This window comes from Cydia splendana, chromosome 24 (genome assembly GCF_910591565.1).
Source record: "Cydia splendana chromosome 24, ilCydSple1.2, whole genome shotgun sequence".
Lineage (NCBI taxonomy): Eukaryota > Metazoa > Arthropoda > Insecta > Lepidoptera > Tortricidae > Cydia > Cydia splendana.
The window spans coordinates 9517797-9540575 of NC_085983.1; the positions used below are offsets into that span (position 1 = coordinate 9517797).

General features: G+C 38.7%; 2 protein-coding genes across 2 annotated transcripts; one reads left to right on the forward strand and one right to left on the reverse strand.

The window, feature by feature from the left end:
• The first annotated feature begins 4325 nt into the window (after positions 1–4325).
• On the forward strand, positions 4326–10179 carry LOC134802558 (PBAN-type neuropeptides-like). The gene is made up of 6 exons (XM_063775213.1): positions 4326–4435; positions 5455–5543; positions 6983–7083; positions 8600–8732; positions 9301–9404; positions 9957–10179. The coding sequence occupies exons 1-6, from the start codon at positions 4358–4360 to the stop codon at positions 10010–10012; spliced, it is 561 nt and encodes a 186-aa protein (XP_063631283.1). The 5' UTR covers positions 4326–4357; the 3' UTR covers positions 10013–10179.
• A 776-nt stretch (positions 10180–10955) lies between these two features.
• Positions 10956–22378, reverse strand: LOC134802408 (uncharacterized). Its single transcript, XM_063775064.1, has 5 exons — positions 22314–22378; positions 20806–21481; positions 18188–18345; positions 12591–12731; positions 10956–11769 (listed from the first exon to the last, which is right to left on the reverse strand). The coding sequence occupies exons 1-5, from the start codon at positions 22342–22344 to the stop codon at positions 11654–11656; spliced, it is 1122 nt and encodes a 373-aa protein (XP_063631134.1). The 5' UTR covers positions 22345–22378; the 3' UTR covers positions 10956–11653.
• Between the last annotated feature and the right edge of the window lie 401 nt (positions 22379–22779).

Sequence of the window (22779 nt, forward strand, 5' to 3'; positions counted from 1 at the left end):
CTCCGTGTGCACCACACCAACACAATAGTCTGACTGCGTCGCGTCGCACAGCGCGGAGCGATATAAGCAAAATGTAATAATAGTTGTTTTCACCACACCAGCTCGGAAAGGCTTACTTTGCACTTCAAAAACTGATAGCATTTTATTTACATGTGAGGCAAAGTAATCAAATTCAAATTTTGAGTTGTTTTCTTATGTTTGCTGGTAGAATTGAGTTTTAAATGATGATTTTGGATGATAAATATTTAATAACATTCATTTGGATTTGATTTTGTTTGATATTTTACATTTGTATGATTCTACTACTTTAAACTACTATTTTTGTTGACTCGTAGAAAAAGTATTGTATACAATAGTGATATAATCAAGCTTTTCAATCTCGTACCTCACTTAGGCAACTCAGCAAACTTCGTTGCCTAAACACGGTACTCGACTGAAAAGCTCTCTATTATATCACGATTGTATAAAATACTAGTCTGTGTGCGTATTTGTAAGCATGTAGTGTGCGTGACCGCTAAAGACGGCGCTCGGGCGCTCCCCCGCGGCCTGACTACAGGGATGTAGGATCCTACATCCGATATCGGATCGGACAATGTGAAAACGCTCTCACGCAAGGTCTACAGAGCCCCTAGTGTTGGTGCTGTTTCACTGTTGTATACTGACATCCACTTAACTACGCGAAATTATCTTATTCGTTAGCAATCTAAGCAATGTGGTGTCAATAATACCATCTGATTAGGTCAGGTTCGGGAGTTAGAAAAAAACAAAACTTCCGCACAGACATATTAAATAATATTTGATAATATTAAGAACGTATTTTAAGTCGAAAAACGCTCGACATGTTTCACTCCATACTCCGTAGCTTTTTTCGACTTAAAATACGTGAGTGACCCCGTTCTTAATATATTTAATACGTTAGAATATGCTACATTGTTAGGTTTATGAAAGTTCTAATTAATAGATGCATTGGGCACTGTAATGCACATTGGGCCTTACAAGGTTATACAAGCCCCTGGATCTGAAATGTCCTCTGCGTTGATTAAGCCCACATTCGCTCAATCAAACGCCTATTATCCGTTTAGCAGGAGGATGCTGCATTATTTGAAGATTACTTCTAAGTAGGTTCACCTTACTCTTCGTTCGTAGAACGTACAGTACAGATGTAGTGAATAATTAAGCTTAGAATATCTACATTATAAAGTGGAAGAATTACTGTCTTGGGTGAGACTTGTGTCACTAACTAACGGCCTCTGGATCAAGTCTCTCCCAAGACAGTATTTCTTTCCACTTTTTAATTTATTCTAAGCTTAATAATAGCATCGTTCGCAGACGTTACTGCTTGTTAAAAATTAAAATTAGTGCATAATTGTTTTCCTTCGTATTTACTCGGAAACGTTCGTATTTGTCATGCTAGTTCAGTCAATCTCAGTATTTTTTGTACCGAGACTGACTGAAATAGCAAGACACGTTCGTACGTTTTCGTGAAAATACGATGGAAAACAATTATGGACTACCTACATCTGTATAACAAATATTGCTTGAAGACTCAGTAAAACTCTAGTGTCTTTTTGTGCTGTTATGTACTCGTAGAGCTCGCGAACCTTCATGGTTCCGCCATTTTGAAATACACAAAAGAAAACATATCGGACCTATAGGTGAACTTAATGGCTCCTCTTTACGTTGGGCCAACGCCAACGTCAACGAGGGACGCATTTATGCGTTAGAGGGAGCAAGTGATATTGCTATCTCATTCTACCGCATGGCTGCGTCCCTCGTTGGCGTTGGCGTTGGCCCAACGAGAAGAGGAGCCATAATACTACTATGAAGCATTATCATTACACTAGCTGATGTTACTGATTCTACGCAGACGGAGTCGCGGACAAAAGCTAGTATATTATGTCTACAATAATCCAATGTACATTAATAATCATTGCGTAGAAAACTCTACAAGCCAACTACAAAATTAAATCACACCAAAACGCCCACAACTTCTCCCCTTAACAATTCGATTAGAAAGATGTTAAAACAATTCCTTCGTCTATAAAGAACTCAATCTGTGTATTGAGTAAACAGGGTGCCTGCGCGCTGGGGCTTCAAAACGTCGTATGTGTGTTTGTGGCGTTCTGCACAAAAAGGACCTGTACCACTACCACCAGTATTGACACAAAAAAAAATATATTGTATGGTTATGGGTGGGGTTTACAAAGGTGGTACAAATTATTGATGTTCTCCATATCCTGACTTACAAAGGCGTACAATATTGGTAAGTTGACATTGACATATTCTGACATATTCACTCACGTCTATTAGTAACTTACTTTCTATGCATCTCGCTCGTACTCGCATATTAGTGCATGCGAGATGTATAGAAAGTATTCTACGTAGACGCGAGCTAATATGTCAATGTCAAAACTGGTGGTAGCCGTACTGAGGGCCTACCGCGAACACCGAAGTTTACAAATTGCGGGTATCTTTCTGTCACTCTGATAACGCTTTATCACTTCACCTTATAAAACAAAGTCCCCCGCCGCGTCTGTCTGTTTGTATGTTTGTTCGCGTTAAACTCAACGCAACTGAACGGATTTTCATGCGGTTTTCACATATCAATAGAGTGATTCTTGAGGAAGGTTGAGGTGTATAATATGTTAACCGTGCGAAGCCGGGGCGGGTCGCTAGCATGGAGTAAAACAGAACGATGCCCGCAATTTGAGAACTTCAGTGTTCGTGGTAGACCCTCTGTATCCTCATCATGAGTTTTTCGCGGCCTTAAACGCGACCCGATTCGAACTTTAAGATACGTCAGTTAATAGATCTAGAGACGATATGGATTAGATATGTCAGTGTCAAATGTGACGTTTCTTCAAACAAAAACGTAAACGTAACACATCTAATCCATATCGTTTCTAGATCTATTAACTGACGTATCTTAAAGTTCGAATCGGGCACGTCAGCAGCTCAAACGCAGTCTCGCTTGTGTTTGACACGGCGTCGAAAAGATTAATTCATACCATAAAGAAATAAGTAACTTTATTCATCCGGTTTCTTAATTGACCGAGCGTTAGCGAAGGTCGCCGTTTCAGCTTAAAAAAGCTTTTGACCTAAAAATACTCCCTTTTCTCAATTCTAAGTGAACTTAATACCTTTTAGTTTGGAGCCAGTTAGTCTATATATAAAGTATTGACAAGGCACGCACTAATTGTTTACAGGGAGACCATTTGTCTCGATTTGCAGGTGACAGCTGACTTAGGGGAACTTGGGGACACGGGGGACAGGATTATAAAAAAAAAAGTTTTGGATGTTCAGTCAAACGGATCAGACTATGTACTTTCTACCATTCTCTAATTGCTTATATAAGCCCCTGTATTTAGTACAAATATGTTTTACAGTTAGTATTTACCTCGCGTTGGTGTGGTGTTGCACTCGGTAGCAACACAATACCCACATGGTACACAATAGACACAATAGACGGTGCAGGCAGGGGTTCAGTTCAGGCAGACCGAAAAGGAGATGGCGGGACGACTTGGACGCATTATTTCTACCCCAAATGGTGGGAAAATGCCCATGACAGGGTCGAGTGGAGAAAACGAGGGGAAAAGCCTTTGCCCAGCTGTGGGACACCAAAGTAATAAAAAAAACTCGGTAGCAAAAGTTTTTGTTTAATCCTCGTGCCTTGAAACCCTCGCAACGCTTAAGATTCCACTTTTCGTTAATAATTTTAAAATTTTCGAGTACTTCCAGCAGCGGTGGTTTATTCCATTTTACAATATTTTATTTAACTTGCAATGTGTATTTCTTGTGTAAGTGAAATGTAATTTCTTATGAGAAATAAATATCTTTTAACCGAACTTGCAATGTGTGTATGTTCGGGTCAAATCTTGCAAAATTAGACCCTAGAGACCTTAGAGCTGATCTGATGAAAGACAGGAGGTGGCCATAGGAACTCTGTGATAAAACAACGCAACCTAATTTTGTTTGGGTTTGTTAGAATGTCTCGATGAGTATTAGTTGCCTGTGGAAAGAAAAGTAGAGTCAGTGATAAAAGATTGTAGGTATCAATAATGAAATTTTTGACAAAAAACTTATTTCCTTTAATGTGTAGCGTCCCTTATCTTTAAGAACCACACATTTAATATAGAAACTAGCCTAATCCAGCTAATACTAGTAATGAAGCCTCAATTACACTACTTATCATAAAACTACTGACTTATTCATGAAGATATTTATTTCACCCACAAATAAAAACCTTGCCCTATTTGCCCCCGTCTCCCCTGTTCATTATAATACAGTTTACCCCGATTCGTATATATAAAGGGTCCAAATGGTATCTTGGACAGAAGCAAGTTAGCTGTTGGGCAAAATGTTTTTTCAAATCAATAAGGTGGTGCTCCTGATCGTATTTAATATATTCTTAATGGTTACTGGTGAAAACTATAAGGTAAGTAACTATAAATCCATACATACTATATATCCATACTAATATTATAAATGCAAAAGTGTGTCTGTCTGTCTGTTATGTCACCTCTTCACGCTTAAATCGCTGAACCGATATCATCTTCTTTGCGTTATCCCGGCTTTTTACGGTTATCACGGCTCATGGGAGCCTGATGGGGCCCGCTTGACAACTAATCCCAAGAATTGGCGTAGGCACTAGTTTTAACGAAAGCGAATCTGACCTTCCAAATCAGAGGGTAAACTAGGCTAGGCCCTTATTAGTCCGGTTTCCTCACCGAAAAGCGGCTGATTAATATCAAATGATATTTCGAACACAAGTTCCGAAAAACTCATTGGTAGGAGCCGGGGTTTGAACCCGCGACCACCGGATTGAAACGCACGATCTTACCGCTATGCCACCAGCGCTATACTTAGTTGAAAATTGGTATAGATAGTTTGAGTCAAATTATTTCAATCTGAATTGGGCTCCCGATCATTTTTATTTGTTCTTAAAAACAGCTAAGTATGTAAATATCGTAGCCAGTGAACGCAATTGTAGCACTCGTAGCTCGGTTTACCGCACCGAAAGAAAGCTCTAAATATCCTTAAATAGCCTTTTGGACGCCAATGACCGATATATCCGCACCGCAGGTTCAACGCCAAAGACCGATTAATCGGTCACAGACTACAGAGCAACATAGACCTACATCCATATGCATAAAGTTCAATTTCAGTTTTGACACTTCGGTGACGTGGCGTCTGAGTGACAGCTTTTGTGTTTGACACGGCGTCGAAAAGCTTAAAGCGGCGTAGCACACGAATATACATTTTTTCTCTTGTTATGGTGCCACAAGGCTGCAAGGGCGTTGCCAGCGAGTGAATTAGGGGGGGGGGGAGTTGATATCGCTGGAGGCCTAGGGAGGGGCATACATATGTGAAATTTGAGCTCTGAGATTTTGGGGGGCGGCTGCGCCCCTCCTGCTCCTCCTGCCTATGGCTGACCGGCACACTTATTTGTTACAGGATGAAACTATGGATCGGATTCCAAAAAACGGAAGAGCGAGGGTAGTATTCACCCCCATACGGGGCAAACGGATGTTCGCCGATAACAGGTAAATTATTAGTTTGATACAAAGTCCCTAGCCCCGTCTGTCTGTATGTATGTATGTATGTTCGCGACAAACTCTAAAACCACTGGACAGATTTCCATGCGATTTTGATCTATCAATAGAGCGATTCTTGAGGAAGGTTTAGGTGTATCATTTAATTGTTACTAGGTTTACCCAGTGCGAAGCCGGGGCGGGTCGCAAGTTAATAATATTCCTAATCGATACATATCGATAAAATAACGCACAGTTTATGGTATCAAAATAATTGCAGAGTTATCTTGTTATCTTGGTCTAACTCTTCTTACTGTAAGTATTTTTAAGGTATTTTAGAAGGAAGTTTTTAAGTCAAGACTCACAAAGAGTTCTAGCGCCTGAAGAAAGTAAAAATAAAATCAAAGAAAAAAAATTTAAAAAATAATTTTGTCGTGACTGAGGCAAAATCTTCGATGCCCCACTCTTGTAATATTACGCGAAACTCTGCGTAGGGGGCGCCACTACCACAATATCTGGGGGTCTACCGCGAAACATGAAAATCGAAATTTAGTTATCTGCCTCTTTAAAATAAGAGTACATGATAGAGAGGTTAGATAACGAAAGCCCTTGTTAACAAACCGCCTTGATGCATCAATGTCATATTTTATTGTCTGTGAAAACTTGTCAAAAAACAGTTTATGGCAAAGAGAATTAAATCACTACGTTGTTTATGGAACAGTAGAGTCGGACCAAGAAAAGTCTGCAGCGGATTTGATAGCGCATGCAGTGCAAGTGTTATTTATACGTCATAACTCATAATTTAATAGAAGTTTGACGGTTAAAATAACACTGGCACTGCAAGGGCTGTCAAAATCGCTGCAGACTTTTCTTGGTCAAACTCTATGTATAAGTTACTCTATGGTTTACTGGAGGCGCTAGTGCTGCACTCCGGCGGCAGAACATTGCAGAGTGAAAATAGTACAGTAGAATCCGTTTATTATTACTCCGCTTATACTGACCAACCGCTTACTATGACGTAATTACTATGCAAAGTTTGGTTTTCATATAAAATTCTTTGTGAAAATTCGGATAAGATGACTTCGCTTATAGTGACAAATCGCTTACTATGACCTAAAAATCTTATTTCCGTGAAAATATGTCCGGTTATACTGACACATTCGCTGGTTTTCGTGGCCGTCACCACATCTTTCCCTGCGAGGATGATGTTTGGTGCTTTCGTGGCGTGTAAGGTATTTTAGTTTTGATTCTCAGTGACAAGTTAATATTTGTTACAAGTTTAATATAAAACTCATTTATCACAAAGGAATTTGAGATTAATTTTGAAAACATAACAAAAATAAAAAGTTGTACTACTATGTTTTATATGACATCCGCTTAGTATGAAGTGTTAGTCACTTCCCTTCGATGTCATTATCATTATAAGCGGATTCTACTGTAATAATTTACAGAGACACATTGCTGAGGATGCTGGAGGCGGCCGACGCGCTAAAATACTATTACGACCAGCTGCCCTACTACGACCCTCAGGCTGACGACCAGGAAGCTAAAGGTACATCATCATAATTCCTCCTTCTTGCTTCTAGAGATGCGGAAAACGCTTCACTGAGTTTATTTTATAATTAAAATAACACATAAACTAAACATAAAACTAATTAAAAACTAAACTTAAATATAAACTAAATAAGTATAAAATAAATTGCCTACTGAAGCCCGTCCCGGGCTGCCCCCGACGCAAAGGTGCCCATCACGCTCGCTGCGTTGCCGCATTGGATTGCGATGGACAACCTTTGCATCAGGAAAAACCCGGAGCGGGGGTCAAGGCAAGCAGGCGACGACCCAGCTCCCGGAGGAAGGACTTTCCCTCAGCGCACGAGCAGCCTGAGGTTTCGATGGTTATTTCGAGTCACTGAGTTGAAAAGATTGATTCATATCTTTCGCTCGCGGTGATATGTATCACTCATTTCGCTCATTTCGTTCATTTCGCTCAGTGGATCTGTAAGCTATATTGTTCACGGGTGAGTAGAGAGAGATGTCAATCATCAATCAGATGACATAAGTGCGACCAAGATGGCGAATCACGTGACACGATCCCGCCATGTTTTGCCGACACCTTCCGAATTCTTCCAAACCGCTCCGAAACCTATTCGCATCGTCTTACTCGCTCGTCACGCTCGGCCGGCTCATTCGAATCATGAGTGGGAAAGAGCGGGCAAGGAACACTGAGATACTGAGGGAAATGAGCGAGTTGAATCTGCACTGAATTGAAGAGTGAGTTCAGTCAAATGATGCAGTTCATTTGAATCACTCACTCTGAACGACACACGCCTACTTGCTACGTTCTCGGGTGAATCAACTTTTAGAACACTGTTTTCGTGTACCTACCTAGACCCCCTAGCAAAAAAAAAAAAAAAAAAAACTATCGCAGCAGAAAAAAGTTTGCTCCCATACAAACATGGTGAGTCACTGATTTTTGTATGGGCTCAGGCTCAGGTGGTAAGAGACCGACGGACTACGACGCATGTCTCGAAAAACGGCCTGCGTTTTCACCTTAAGGAATAATAGTAGATTGTACAACAAGGGCATAAAGTGACCCATTTTTACCCGAGGCAATTTTTTGGTCTGAGCGAAGCAAAGACCCGCCAACTAACTTTTTATTTTATTTTTTTAATTTTCAACATGTGATCAGAGTTTCAGACGCTTGGTTTTCTGCCAAGTCAAACATTTCGGAGCATTTTTGAACGATAATCGACTCCTATTTTATGTGATTTACTAAAATTATTGACATAAAATACGGATTTCTAATACATTGTAGCAAAAATAAAATAATATAACAAGTTTTGTCATCTACACAATTTTATTGCTCAGTAAAATTGTGCAATATGCTTTAACTGTTTGGCTGTTGAGACCGATTACCTTAGTCTTAGAAGAAATTTTTACTTTTATGCTCTAGAGCATAAAATGCGATTTTATGTCGTCTACGCACGACATAAAGGTGCACTTTTTGAGCATGAGAAGTGAAAACTAATATTTTATTTGTCATACTTACTAACGAACTTGTCATACAGTGACCAAGAAAGTAATATTCACGCCGAAGCTCGGACGGAGTTCTGACGACGCGTTCGAGAAGCGAGGCTACGAGAACGACTTCACGCCGAGACTCGGCCGGCAGGCTGACGCCGTCACCGCCTCCGACGAAGTGTGAGTATCGCACAATATAAGGGAGATAGACTAAGAACACAGAAATACGCCTGAATCCAGTAATAAGGATAGCAGTATTCTGAGCTAAGCCGGCAGGCTGAAGCCGTCACCGCTTCCGAATGGCTTCCGACGAAGTGTGAGTATCTTATGGTACAGTATAAGGGAGGTAGACTAAAGAACACAGCCGTTGGATCCAGTAATAAAGATGGCAGAGTTCTGACGACGCGTTCGAGAAGCGAGGCCACGAGAACGACTTCACGCCGCGGCCCGGCAGACACGGCAGACAGGCTGATGTGGTGACCGCACGAAGTATAAGTACGAGTCCGAGTAGGTATATTCTATGATATCCCGATTTTGCAGCCATGGAATTTGATGATGAACTAGTCTCGAATTTAATTTTATTATTAATTTGTGTTATAATGTCCTATATTTTTTTTTACTATTCTCCTACTAGATTAGATTAGATGATTAGATGATTTATTTCATGAAAGACAATTACATAATAAGTTTGCATTGATGTCAAAAATATAAGAATTTCTATCTAGTTCTAATGTAGAATATTCTTCAGTTACAGACAGGACGCGTCGCTAGACGGCAGGTCCAAGTATTTCTCCCCGCGTCTGGGCCGCACTGTAGAGCTGACTCCACGACTTGGCAGGTCGTACAACTACGGTAAGATTTTGCTTCATACATATAAACTAAAGGACGCTTTTGTACGCACTCGCCGAGCGCCTGCAGAGAACTGGTATAGTATGAATTTTCTAATGATTTTTTATTTGAACCACCACTATATAGCCGCTTTTTAAACGACATTGTTGCTATGGCACGCGCTCTACACGGGAGCCCTCCGGTCGCACAAAAGGTTTAACAGATTTTAGGGTCTTAGGCGTAAAAATCATTTGAGAAAATTCATACTATAGCTTTCGGCCTCTGCTATAGTGATGTGCAAGATAGCTCAAATTAGGGATGTGCGAGCTCGATTGTAAATGATTTGTAAATTATTCTTTTCGTTCAGACAAGATTATTATTGATTATTTTGTTAAGGAAAGTATTATATAAGGTGCCCCTGCAATTTAGACTGCAGGGTTAATTTAAACTAATCTTTCATATCTTCCATGTTTTACATTAGATATTAACTAGAGTCACACACAACACATCTTTTTCGCTACCTGGACATATATGGCACTCTTAATAATGTAATGTATATTTTTATTATTTTTCCAGAATTATACCCCAGCAAAGTCCGTATAGCCAGAAGCACAAATGGGACTAAATCATAGACACACTGAGCGAATGAATACCTAATCCTAATAATTAATAATATTGTGAATATCTGCATACCAGTTAGCGTTGTATTGTAATATAATGTTTTGGACGAAGTACTTAATGTAACATGTACTTATTGTAAGGATGCTAGTCATTAAATAAAGGAATGATTAAAGAATACTTTTTTAATCTTTATTCTTTACTAGTTAGAGCATTTTATATTTTTAAGTAGGGTATCTAGACCGGGCGGTGCCCGGGCCGAGGCATCCGACATGTAATTTTCTATGACGGCTGATGGTGATCACGTGGTGCTTTCCATAGAAAACGAAGAGCCGTAAGCGCCGGCCCGGCCCCGGTCCGGTCTAGCGTGAGTCATCCGTAATTCGTCTATTACTATGGCCCCTGTTTAATAACGGCCACCTCTAAAAATGAATTATATGGCTAGGCTAGCTAAGGTGGCTATAGTTCGTTTTTTTAGCATTAGAAAGAACTTCGCAGAAGTAAGCTTGTGGTTCCAAATCCGGCACTTTTAGCGGTAATAATTTGAAGTAAATTATATGTATTGACCATGCTACATTAGATAATTCAATAATTATTAACAATTAAAGAGCCTGATAAAAACTGTACGCTTGCTTCTGTGGAGTTCTTACTAATGCTAAAAAAAACGAACTATAGTTATTGAAGGGTGGCCAGTTATTGAAACTTTATACTAAAATGAATTCTTTTTTATAGGTGAAAGAATTTATTTTTAGTATAAGTTGGCCAGTTATTGAAGATTTACTATACTTTGTCAAGTTTCTCTGTCAGGCTTTCTAACTAGGCTATTGAAAGCGATGGATAGATTGGATGGATGGAGTTTACTTTATTTATTTAAATACATAAATCAATTAACAACAGTATCATAATGTCAATACATAGACTACACAGACACTTCATTACGTTTAGAAAGAGCACGAGGTCACCACACATATGTACAATTTTACTTGTAAAATGCTACGAACCCAGCGACACAATAAGAGTTGTATTCTACGCTATTTTATACTATAATAACCCAAGAACAACCCTAAAGCTTAAAAAACAACGGGTTGCACTCCGGGAGTGCCGGCAGAAGTGAAAACTCAATGACATTGTAACAGTTTTTCGATCAGGTCACGTGTCCGTCTTACGAAGCTTCTTACGTCTTACGCTGTCGCGAGTTTAACATTTTTTCCCCATCACAAAAAGTGCGCAGCGCCGCTAAAGAAGCTTTCACTTCAATAATTATAAATATTATTGAAGTGGAAACTTCTTTATTAAAATACTTTAATTAGTAGTCCTCCTGATTGTGGGCGCAACTGAAATAAGCGGTCTGTCTGCCATACTACCTTGATTGACTTGTGCTTCGTCTTACTGCAAAACGTAATTGAAGACCAAAAAAAGTAAGACAATGTTGCCACTTTTTACTAGCGCGTCTTGTATTTATGTAAAAATAAGTAAATAAAAGTACTTTTTTATATCGTAGGAGTAAAATTACTAATAAATAAATTATCTTAGCGTGATTATTTATCAAAATGAATTAACTATTTTACAATAAAATTATTGCAGTGGCAACATTGTCTTACTTTTTTTGGTCTTGAAATACGATTTTCAGTTTAGTAGTTGAGGTGGTCTGTGCGTCAATCTAAACAAACGTCGTCGGCGTTTCGGCGGCGGCAGTCCATGTCGTCGGCGAAGCGCTCCACCTGGTTGGGCGTGGTGCTGATCGTGCTGCCGCGGACGAACTTGGAGGACCCTGCCACATACAACGACAATGGGGTTAGCAACTGATAATGGTTTGCATAGATGGCGCCATCATAACTTGTCCAGTTTTCTATGAGATTTGGCTTAAGGGCTGGCATCTAGGGCATAAAATTACCAAAAAAAGTTTGACGTGGGCTATCAAATAAAATCGCTGCAGACTTCTTGGCCTAACTCTACATATATGTATACCTACATAATATAATACCTTAGAGCATTTAATAACTGGAGTGGCCATTAAGAGCTTACCCCTCTGCCGAAAAACTTGCACAATTGGGCAAACTTTTGTATGGACTTAGTTGGCTATTTGTACGTTACGTACAAATCATGTAGAAATAGCAATCCATTTGACGTCCCCTCCCCCGCAAAAATTGGCAGACTGTTTCGTAAAGAAAATGACAGCGATGACATCTCCTAGGTTTCTAAATGCTCTACTTAAGTATAAAAAACAACGGGTGAAAACTCAATGATATTGTAACTCAAAATATTAATAACAGCGCCATCTAGTGCAAAATGTCTGCAGCACTATGTATAATTGAGGTTAACGCCATCTAGCGTTATTTCGTCGCATTGCTTGAAACCCCTAAGCACATCACTGTGAGTAGAGAGTTATATTAGTACCAGTTTGAGGGAAACTCACTAGATGGCATTTAAATCAAAAAAGAAAAACTCAATGACATTATAAGTGTCCGTCACCCGTGACGTCACGTCTTACGTCTTACGCTCTCGCGAGTTTAACATTTTTTCCCCATCACAAAAAGTGCTCAGCGCCACTAAAGAAGTTTTCACTTCAATAATATATAGTTTGTACTATACCTTGCCCACCCCGTGGTATACAGGGTGGCCGGTACGCCTTCGCCTGTCGCAGCAGTACGGTCGTGTTGGAGATGTCCGCCTGCCACGCCGCCAGCATATTCAGTATTCCTTTTTTTAAGGAGAAAAAGTCCACTTTATTACCTGAAAAATAGGATAAGATGCTCTAGAGTAGCGATGAAAATTACATGAAAGATACATAGGTATCTTTCAAAGGCCCCTGTATTTTTCAATAAAATACAGTATCTTTCCTTGCGGATCTTCGATTGAATCTTTCGCAAGTTTAAGTTTTTTACGTGTAAAATACATTGTATTTTTCGCATTATTATATTATATTATGAATAGTGACTCGGAACGTATTGGCTCTCATACAAACAAAACAGGTGACTTTTCATTCCGCTCAGACTATATTTCGATATCAGTTAACTAAAGAGGTTGAAATTATCAATTATGACGAAATACTTATAAATTGGAATCGTTAATCTATGCTCTATGTGACATGTGACATGAACGTGAAGTCAATTTTGCGTCAAAGGCATGACAGATTGACAAGACAAGTCATTATTAAATAAACATGTAAAATACACAGTATAAAACAGATATACGTGTATGATTGTATTTGTCAGACAAACGTCAGTTTTGTTTTTATCGAAAGTTACATGTATTTTATAGGAAAGATACAAAGTTTCGAAAGAAACAACATGAATCTTTCGCCATTTCCATCTCTACTCTAGAGTCGAACCAATCTCTACAGATGTAGTGCATAATTATTTTCCATCGTATTTTCTCGGAAACGTTCGTATTGTCATGTTACGTCAACGTCAGTACTTTTTGTACCGAGACTGATGCAACAAAACTGCCTGGATCTGTCACTGAACAACCTGACTTTAACCCACATTGTTTGATCATGTAATGTTTTAATCTACCCTCAACTGGTTTAAGGACCCATTTGAGGGTAGATTTTGTTTACATTTAAATACCTAAAGATACAAAGTATAGAACAGTTGTACTTAAGGACTATACTTAGTTACCATGGTCTAATAAAACATGGTCTTCTATTCCCAGAGTGACACAGGCCTACGTCACAATAACATGGCCGCTATATATAGCGCTATCGCATATTATCATATAGCGCTGTCGCATGATGACGTAGGCTTGTGTCAGTTAGGTGACCTAGAAAAGACGGGAATAGAGTACCAGGCGGAGTATATTATTATACCATGCTTAGTTACCTGATTTTACGGTAAGTACCTAAAGTGGTGACCCCGACGTGAGAGCCTTTACGAGCTGGTGTGGTGGAAAAATGCTGCGTCCTGCAACACCGTCGACGCTGCTGTATGTGTCCCGTCTATCTTCATTATATTACGAAGGTGGATGACATCGTAAAGTATGTGAAAGCGAAGACCGGATTCATCCTGAGGGTCGCGAAATTGGAATCTTGACACCACGAATTTTAATTCGTTTGTGGTGAGCGTTCCGACTGAACATCTAGCGACCTTCACCAAGGAGGAGTTTTGGCCGAAGGGTGTCGACGTTAAAAGTTTCGGTGGTTCGGCGGCCGGCTCCCTGACATGGTTGCGAACTGCATCGCAACCATAATGTGATTTTCTAATGTTTCGTTTTAAAATATATTTTTATAATATGTACCCGGGTGAATATCCCAAGCAATAAAATTTGATGGCAAGACTGAAAACGCTGGTGCAGAAAGTCAAAATAGTCATATACTATTTTTTTTTGGAAACATCTCTTAGCTATCGACCTCGGGCAATAACTAATATTAAAATATGAAATAATTTAATCATTGAAAAAAAAAGATAAAGCCCCAATTTTTCATTCAGGTGGGTTGTCCGGAACCCAGTTATTCTTGTTTAATGCCGCATAACTCTAAAACTATACAAGATATCAAATTCGTTTTTAGATCATTATAATACCATATCAATAAAGAACCCTTTAAAATATTACTTGCTTACTAACTCTTTAATAAACCCCCTTATTATGCGTAAAGAAATTTGTCCGGCAAAATAATCCTTATTACCGCGGACAAATTTCGTCGACGGTTATTGGCTAAGTTTGATTTCGTACGCCCCCCCGCCTCCTGCACACTTTGAGAGTCAGTTGTGCCGCGGCTCTCACCGCAAGAAGACGTCGACGTGATGCCGAATAGATCCGCTACACACGTGAGTCATGTCATTTCGATGTTACGGGGACAAAAAAAATATCATTCCGGAGTTTGCTATATGTTTTTTGTTTCATATTTGTTATTTTTCAAATATTTACAGATCGTGTATTTTGTACTTGTGAGTTTAAATGTCGCGATAGTTAAAGAATGTGGGATTTAGTTATTTTTTTATAATTTTATTTCACCTCGGTTTATCATTCCACCAATTTCATTCCGGTGATTTCGGTGTAGTAAAATGGCTTTAATACCCACCAGAATGAAAATAACACCGGAATGATATCAAAAGTAGCTTCACTTTTGTGTTTAAGTATTATTTGGGGGCACTGCCATGCCCCCGCCAAGTCCGACAAAATAAGATTCCGGCTGTACCTTGGCGCCAAAAGTTCTGTGTCATCTTCTGTACTAACTGCCATCTGGTAAGTATATTGACTTTTTTGTGTTCGTAATTTAAGTCTGGAACACTGACCAAGGGCTCACCCACTAAAAAATGTCCTGGCGTCAGTGGGACTCTTGTGGTACTGTCTATTTCACAAAGAGGACGACTATTTAGACATGCCTCGACCTGGGTCAACAGAGTCGCTAATTCTTCATAAGTCAGTTTAGTATCCTTATTTACTGTGGCTAAATGTCGTTTGGCAGACTGAACTCCCGCTTCCCACAGGCCTCCGTATGAAGGCATTCTTGAGGGTATGAAGTGCCACGTTGTCCCTTCAGTCGTTAGCAGTTCTGCCACCTCATTGGTTAAATTGTTTTTCCCAGGTTCGAACATGTATTTCAACTCTTTAGCAGAACCAATAAAATTGGTACCATTATCGCTCCAAATATCTTTACAATGGCCTCTGCGCGCAACAAATCTTCTAAAAGCAGCTATGAAAGCTTGTGAAGTTAGATCCGATACAGCCTCAAGATGAATAGCTTTCGTAGCCATGCATACGAACAAACAAATGTACCCCTTGGTCGCATGATGTCCTCGGCCTTTAGATGTTCTCATTAAAATAGGTCCAGCATAGTCAACGCCACTATTTAAAAAGGGACGATTTTGGTTAACTCTGACTGTTGGCAGCTGGCCCATGAACTGATTCTTGACTTTAGCTTTGTCTCCAACACAGGTCTTGCAATTGTAAATGCATTTTCGAATGGATGACTTTAAGCCGATAACCCAATATTTGGTTTTCACGTAAGTCATCATTAACTGGTTCCAACCATGAAGTGTTCTAGTGTGGGCCTCATTAACAATTAATTTTGTAATATATTGGTTGCGTGGAATAATAATTGGATGCTTTGTCTCTTCAGACATTGAGGCATTTTGAAGACGTCCTCCCACTCTTAGCAAACCTTTCTCGTCTAAGAATGGTGCAAGTGTGATTAGGGTACTTCTTTTCTTAACTCTTCCATCTTTCTTCAAATCGTTTATATCTTTTCCATATACTAAATTTTGATAGAACCTTATACATTGTTCTTCCACTTTTTCCATTTCTTTAACTGTTATGTGTTTATTCTCTTCTAGTTCTCTTTTTCTTTCGGTCAACATTCTTCTACAATAAGCTCTCATTTCTCATTCTCTCTTCATTCGTGACATTGTTGAAAATCTCTCCCATATAGGCTTTTCATCTACAAGTACATGACATGTCGTTTTTGATTCTAATTCTGTTTGTGCAATTTCTCTTTTTTCATATTCAACTTGATCGCTCTTAAGCCATTCTGGCCCACTCCACCACAGATCTTGTGTAGCTAATTCTTGAGCTTTGACTCCTCTTGTCGCGTTGTCCGCAGGATTGTCAGCAGATTGCACATGTCTCCAACGATCATTATCTATCAATCGTGTAATATCTGCTGTCCTATTTGCTACAAATGTTTTCCAGCGACTAGGTTGAGATTGCAGCCAAGCTAGTACGACCATTGAGTCCGTCCAAACAAATATTTTATTTTTATGAATCTTCAGAATTTCTGCGACATCACTGATCAATTCTGCTAATAAGGCTGCACAGAAAGCTCTAATTTTGGAACAGAAAGTTGCTCTAGACGCGATCATAGAGACGTGTACTACACTACCTCTAACAACCTTCAAGTACGTCACGGCTGCATAAGCTTGAGTGGATGCATCTGAAAATCCGTGCAGCTCAATGTGATCATCTTCTCGTGTCATGTTTAACCAACGCTGAACCTTGACGTTTTGTAAATGTATCAGTTGTTCCCTATAGCAAATCCACTCGTCTGTCAAGTCCGATGGTAACTCATCATCCCAACCCAGATGACTCAACCATAACTTCTGAATTAAAACTTTAGCAGTAATTATTACAGGTGCTAGCCACCCAAAAGGGTCGAACAGACGAGCAACATCAGAAAGTACAGACCTCTTTGTTATAGGACTTCTCATCTCAGGTAAGTTTACTGTAATTTCAAACGTATCGTCTTGTCTATTCCAGGTGAAACGAAAAATCTTTATTATTTTGTCCATTTTGATTTCTAGCGTGTCTCTTGTACTATTGTCTTCTTTCAAATATTCTAAAACTTCATCGGAATTACTAGACCATTTTTGCATTTGAAATCCTCCTCTTCTCATTATTCTTTGATTTCTTGGCACATTTTCTTCGTTTCTTCTATGTTTTCATTTCCTGCCATTAGATCATCCATGTAAAACAACTTCTTTATTACTGGCGCAGTTTCAGGAAATTCGTGAGCTTCATCGTCGTACTGTACTTTCTACTGTATTGCTTATTTCTATAGGCTTTGTATTGCGGTAACTCAAATGGAAATTCTAAAATTGTACCTATTAAATTTGTGGGACAATTTTTTCGTTTTTAAATTGAAAGAGCTTGTTATCTCGAGTAGAAGTACCATAAATTGTGCCCATAATTTAGTAAAAGTGGCACTTTTTAAAGAAATACTCGATATGCTAGATGGGCATTCGAAATAAATTTTCGGTTAATTATTGAACTTGGCTGATTTAGGCAGTTCTTAGCATTTTTCTCATTTTAGTGTATATATGTCATTCCTGTGTTTATTTTTTTCATTCCGTTGGGAAAAATGTCATTCAGGTGGAGTGTTATATCATTCCTTTGCATACTTATCATTCACGTGCGAGTCATTTTTTTCATTCCGGTGGAAAAATGTCATTCAGGTGGAGTGTTATATCATTCATGTGTATACTTATCATTCACGTGCGAGTAAATTTTTTTAATCTCCGATAATTCTCAAAAGGCTTAAGATATCAAGTGCTCTGTAAGAGGCTTATCAAAGAACAGTTTGAGGTGTCGATTGACATTAAAAGAAACATCGAACGAAACGTAAATAAAGAATTACACCGGAATGACACAAAAAACTAGTACTGTTGAAATTGACCCACCCATGCTAGTTTTTAAGGTATTTATGGGCCACTAGTTGCCCGAGATAAAGATTTTCATTAAAAAAAAATACTTACTCCGCCCGTGTAATCTGGCAATAAGGGTAGTCAGCTTCATCACCGCGCTGAGATGCCAAGAGTACAGTCGGATCTTCAGCTTGCTGATCTGGTACATGGTGGTTTTCTTCTCGGCGCGTGTCATTTTCGTGGTGTTGGCCTTAAGCAGGTTTAGCAGTCTGGGAGAACGTGGGATTTTTTGGTTATTTGCCTAAGCCTGACCCCAGAATTTGATCTCGACATCTATTAAAGCCTGACCAGGAATATATGATCACGCGCCATGTTGCGGAGTTTTACTGGAACCAATGGAACTAATTTTTTCATACTGTACTGAACTGTCATCCTATACATGAGAATAACAGCGCCCTCTTGACAATGATCATATATTACTGGTCAGGCTTTACTTGTGGTTCAAATGATTTAAGTAAGGAACGAGTGGTCTATACATAGGGTTACCCATGCTCCAATTTCACCACGGTGACAGGCGCGACAATTGTAAAACATCACTGTTGCTGACGTCACAGGCATCCATGGGCTACGGTTACCGCTTACCATCGGGCGGGCCGTATTCCTGTTTGCCACCATCATTGTTTTATATAAAAAAAACTTTATTATATCGGAAAAAAACAGATATTTCTCTTGCTAAGTTTATGACAATTGTCACAAGAAACACTACAATTGTCACGAAATTCCGACATATAACTCATTACCTGTCAAGAATTACCTACAATTCTTCTAAATCTTGACAATTGTCAGAAACTTCGCAAAAGAAATATCTGTTTTTTTCCGATATAATAAAGTTTTTTTAAATAATACAATGATGGTGGCAAACAGGAATACGGCCCGCCCGATGGTAAGTGGTAACCGTAGCCCATGGATGCCTGTGACGTCAGCAACAGTGATTTTACAATTGTCGCACCTGTCACCGTGGTGAAATTGGGGCACTCAGGAATTTTCCTGACAAGACAGGAATTTTGGCCGTTTGACAGGAATGCGGCCGGAATACGAAAATGTCAGGAATTTTAGTTAAGTAACAGACTTTTCTATTATGTACCTAAAAGGTAATATTCAAATTTCCCAACATAAATCTAAAACAAATCAAACTTAAACAATGTACCGAGCATACATAGATATCGCTTACGGCTGGCCCAAATCCCCCCTCCCCTCGCCGATATGTCATGTATATACGTCAAAACCATGAATGAATATGTATAGGTATAATTATAACTTTCATGACATGTCATCTTTATTCAATGAAATTGTGTTCAAATTATGTTTAGTATAATTCATTAATCATTATATTTAATCTAACTTGCATTGAAGCGTAATTGACTTGTATATAAATGTAACATTAATTTAATATTATAATAATATGTTTGTTCCCCTAATTGTAAATTATGAATATGACGATGTACAATTAATACAAATAAAATATATTCTATTCTATTCTATTCTATGAGCGTCAGGAAAAATATTCGCAAATCAGGAATTTTGTCAGTAAATTCCTAACTTGGACCTGGTAACATCTACACCGTGTTTTTATTGAATTCCGTTAACTTCGGGGTATAGTTAAGTACGTTTATAAGAACTAAATGGCATAGTTAATTTTCAAAAAAAAATTTTTTTTTTGTTTTCTTTTTGTTTTTTTTTTTGTTTAAAAAGTAATTAAATGTAGCATATAGCGTTGTTGTAACACGGGCATTACATTTAACTCAACCAAACAATTGAAATCTGTGACATATCAATGTCATTTCGTACATCAATCGACCGAGATTGTACTTAAGTTTAGTAGCAAATGTATGAACTCATTCTAAACACTAATCAATATGTAAGCCGGCCCTAAGGCAAGTGTACACGCTTGTAGAGGCCTTATAGGAAAAAAATAAATTATGGATTATCTCCGAAATGGACTTAATTAGAACATCGGTGTCTTTGAGAAAGTTACTTGATTTAAGCTCAGGAATGCACCCTTGAAATTAACGGAAATCAAAAAAAACACGGTGTATACATCAGTTTTCTGACGAAAACGCGAGTTATTTCGTAGTCGAGATCTAGCGTCAAGTAGCGGAATTTATCAGTACTGCTAGTCGACAATAGATGTCGCGATGACCGAAAAGTATGCTCATCAATTTTCAGCTAATATTATAACCGGAACTCTATTTTCAACTCCTTCTGCTTATAATATTAGTTGTAAATTGTTTTAGTAGTACATTTTTCGTCAGTAGCTACACTTGGGACATCTAGTGTCAAGTAGGGGTACTGATAGTTCCATTACTCGACGTTAGATGTCGACTAGGTACGAAATAACTCGCGTTTTGGCACAGAATAAATAATAATACTAAGTACAGAAGACTCACTCTCTAACAAAAGGCGTCTGTTACGATCGGGACAGATATGGCCGCTAGGTGGCGACAGCGCCACGCGCGGCTTATGCCTAGCCACCAAAATTGGTGTGGAACGGATGTACTTTTAGCTACCTGTAGCAAAGCGACGAAATCGAAAATCGAAAATTTTGGTAAGAAAACTGATGTATGGAGCTATGGAGTTACCACTCTTTCTGTACTTATATTTCTCTATAATTGGTACCTATTACAAGGCAATTATTCAAAAGCATTGAGAAAGGGATTCTCCGGACTTACCGAAGTACAATATAGTCATCCGCCATGATCTTCTTAGGCCTACTCAGCTCCTTCTTAACCCCTTTTAAGAACGGTGTAATATGCTCAACACAGTGCGTCCATTCTTGCACATACGACATAACATCATTATCATAATACCTTCTATAAAAAATATTGAAACCTGATGTAGTAGTCGATGTATCTCGGGTTAATGGTATAAAATGGCCGATATCTTTTGAAAGGTCTGGTGGAGTAATATTTGGAACAATGCTGTCTTCATGTGACAAATCAAACATTATTTTATTTTCGACGTGTTCAGTAGTTCTAGTTCTTGCAAATTTGGTTGTACGAGTAGTTGGGATACTTTTGATTTTGAATAATTTAAATAGTAAGTCTTTCTGTTGATTTTCGACGTGTTTAGCAGTTCTATTAGTTCTAAGTACAAATTTGTTTGTACGAGTAGTAGGGATATGTTTGATTTTGGATAATTTAAATCTATCGTCTTTCTTTAATTCATCGTCGTCTAAAATAGGTTGTATAGGCGCGTTTTCATCCGATTCGTAGTAGGCTGGGCTTGGGTCGTGCGGTGATGGGTGGCGAAGGCTGTTTCGAATTTGTTTCTTTAATAGAGCGATTCGTTCGCTAATTTTCATAGTGGTGCTTTGTCTTGCTGAGTTTTCATGGAATTGTATTATAGCTGAAAAAAGTGGCGTCGTCTTTAATTGTTGAGCAGTTTGGTCCCCACTGGCATAGAGTTATATAAGTAAAGAAAAAGTGGTAACTCCATACATCAGTTTTCTTACCAAAACGCGCGTTATTTCGTAGTCGACATCTAACGTCAAGTAGTGGAACTATTAGTACCGCTACTACACACCAGATTGCACAAGTGTCGCAACTGACGAAAAATGTACTGCTATTTAAAACAATTTACAATTAATGTTATAAGCAGGAGTTGAAAATAGAGTTTCGAGTAATCCGGTTATAATATTAGGTGAAAATTGTTGAGCATTAGAGTTTTTGTTCGCCGCGACATCTATTGTCGACTAGCAGTACTGAGGAAAACCACGAGCAAGCTATACACAACAACTAAAAGCAAAAGCACATTAAATGCTTTGATTTGATTGATTGATTGAAAAGCAAATGTCGTGTCTTACAGGGACCTAAAAAACCTGGCCGAGGACCGCGAAAACTGGCGCATACTCCACCGACAAGAGCCATGCTCTTAAATTTTGATGATGAGTACTTACTGATATATTCCGCTACTTGACGCTAGATGTCGACTACGTAATAACGCGCGTTTTGGAAAGAAAACTGATGTATGGAGTAACCACTCTTTCTTACTTATATTACTTTATGCCACTGGGAGTGGGTAATTGTGAAAAAAAATTGTTTCTACGGGGCAGGTCGGCCAAGACGGCTAGAGATTCTCTATCCATACAATCTAAGGCCTTTGTATGTAGAATTCATGTGAACATAATTATTATAGCCTTATGATATGAAATAATACAAAGATAAAAAAGTAAACTCACCTAAAAATATGAAAAAAATATTCTTCTTCATATTTTTTAAAAATAAACAGTGACCAAAAACTCTACTTGCCTACTCCGCTATGGAAATTCCTAAACTTATAAACAAAATATAATTAAAGTCATCGAAGCGATGTTAAACAAACTTTAAATAAATGTTCAAACAAGTGCAAGTCGGACTCGCGCACGAAGGGTTCCGTACCATTACGCAAAAAACAGTAAAAATATCACGCTTGTTGTATGGGAGCCCCACTTAAATATTATTGTTTTCTGTTTTTAGTATTTGTTGTTATAGCGGCAACAAAAATACATCATCTGTGAAAATTTCAACTGTTTAGCTATCACGGTTCATGAGTTACAGCCTGGTGACAGACAGACAGACGGACAGACAGCGGAGTCTTAGTAATAGGGTCCCGTTTTTACCATTTGGGTACGGAACCCTAAAAACGGCCAAGTGCGACCTTTTCTT

Excerpts from the sequence above, each read along its gene's own strand:
- LOC134802408 (XM_063775064.1), bottom strand. The coding sequence starts at position 22,344 with ATGAAGAAGAATATTTTTTTCATATTTTTAG. Across the intron at positions 18,346-20,805 it reads GATGACTATATTGTACTTCG|ACTGCTAAACCTGCTTAAGG; the intron begins GTAAGTCCGGAG and ends ACGTTCTCCCAG. Across the intron at positions 12,732-18,187 it reads TGCCAGATTACACGGGCGGA|GTAATAAAGTGGACTTTTTC; the intron begins GTAAGTATTTTT and ends CCTATTTTTCAG.
- LOC134802558 (XM_063775213.1), top strand. The coding sequence starts at position 4,358 with ATGTTTTTTCAAATCAATAAGGTGGTGCTCCTGATCGTATTTAATATA. Across the intron at positions 5,544-6,982 it reads CGGATGTTCGCCGATAACAG|AGACACATTGCTGAGGATGC; the intron begins GTAAATTATTAG and ends AATAATTTACAG. Across the intron at positions 9,405-9,956 it reads TGGCAGGTCGTACAACTACG|AATTATACCCCAGCAAAGTC; the intron begins GTAAGATTTTGC and ends TTATTTTTCCAG.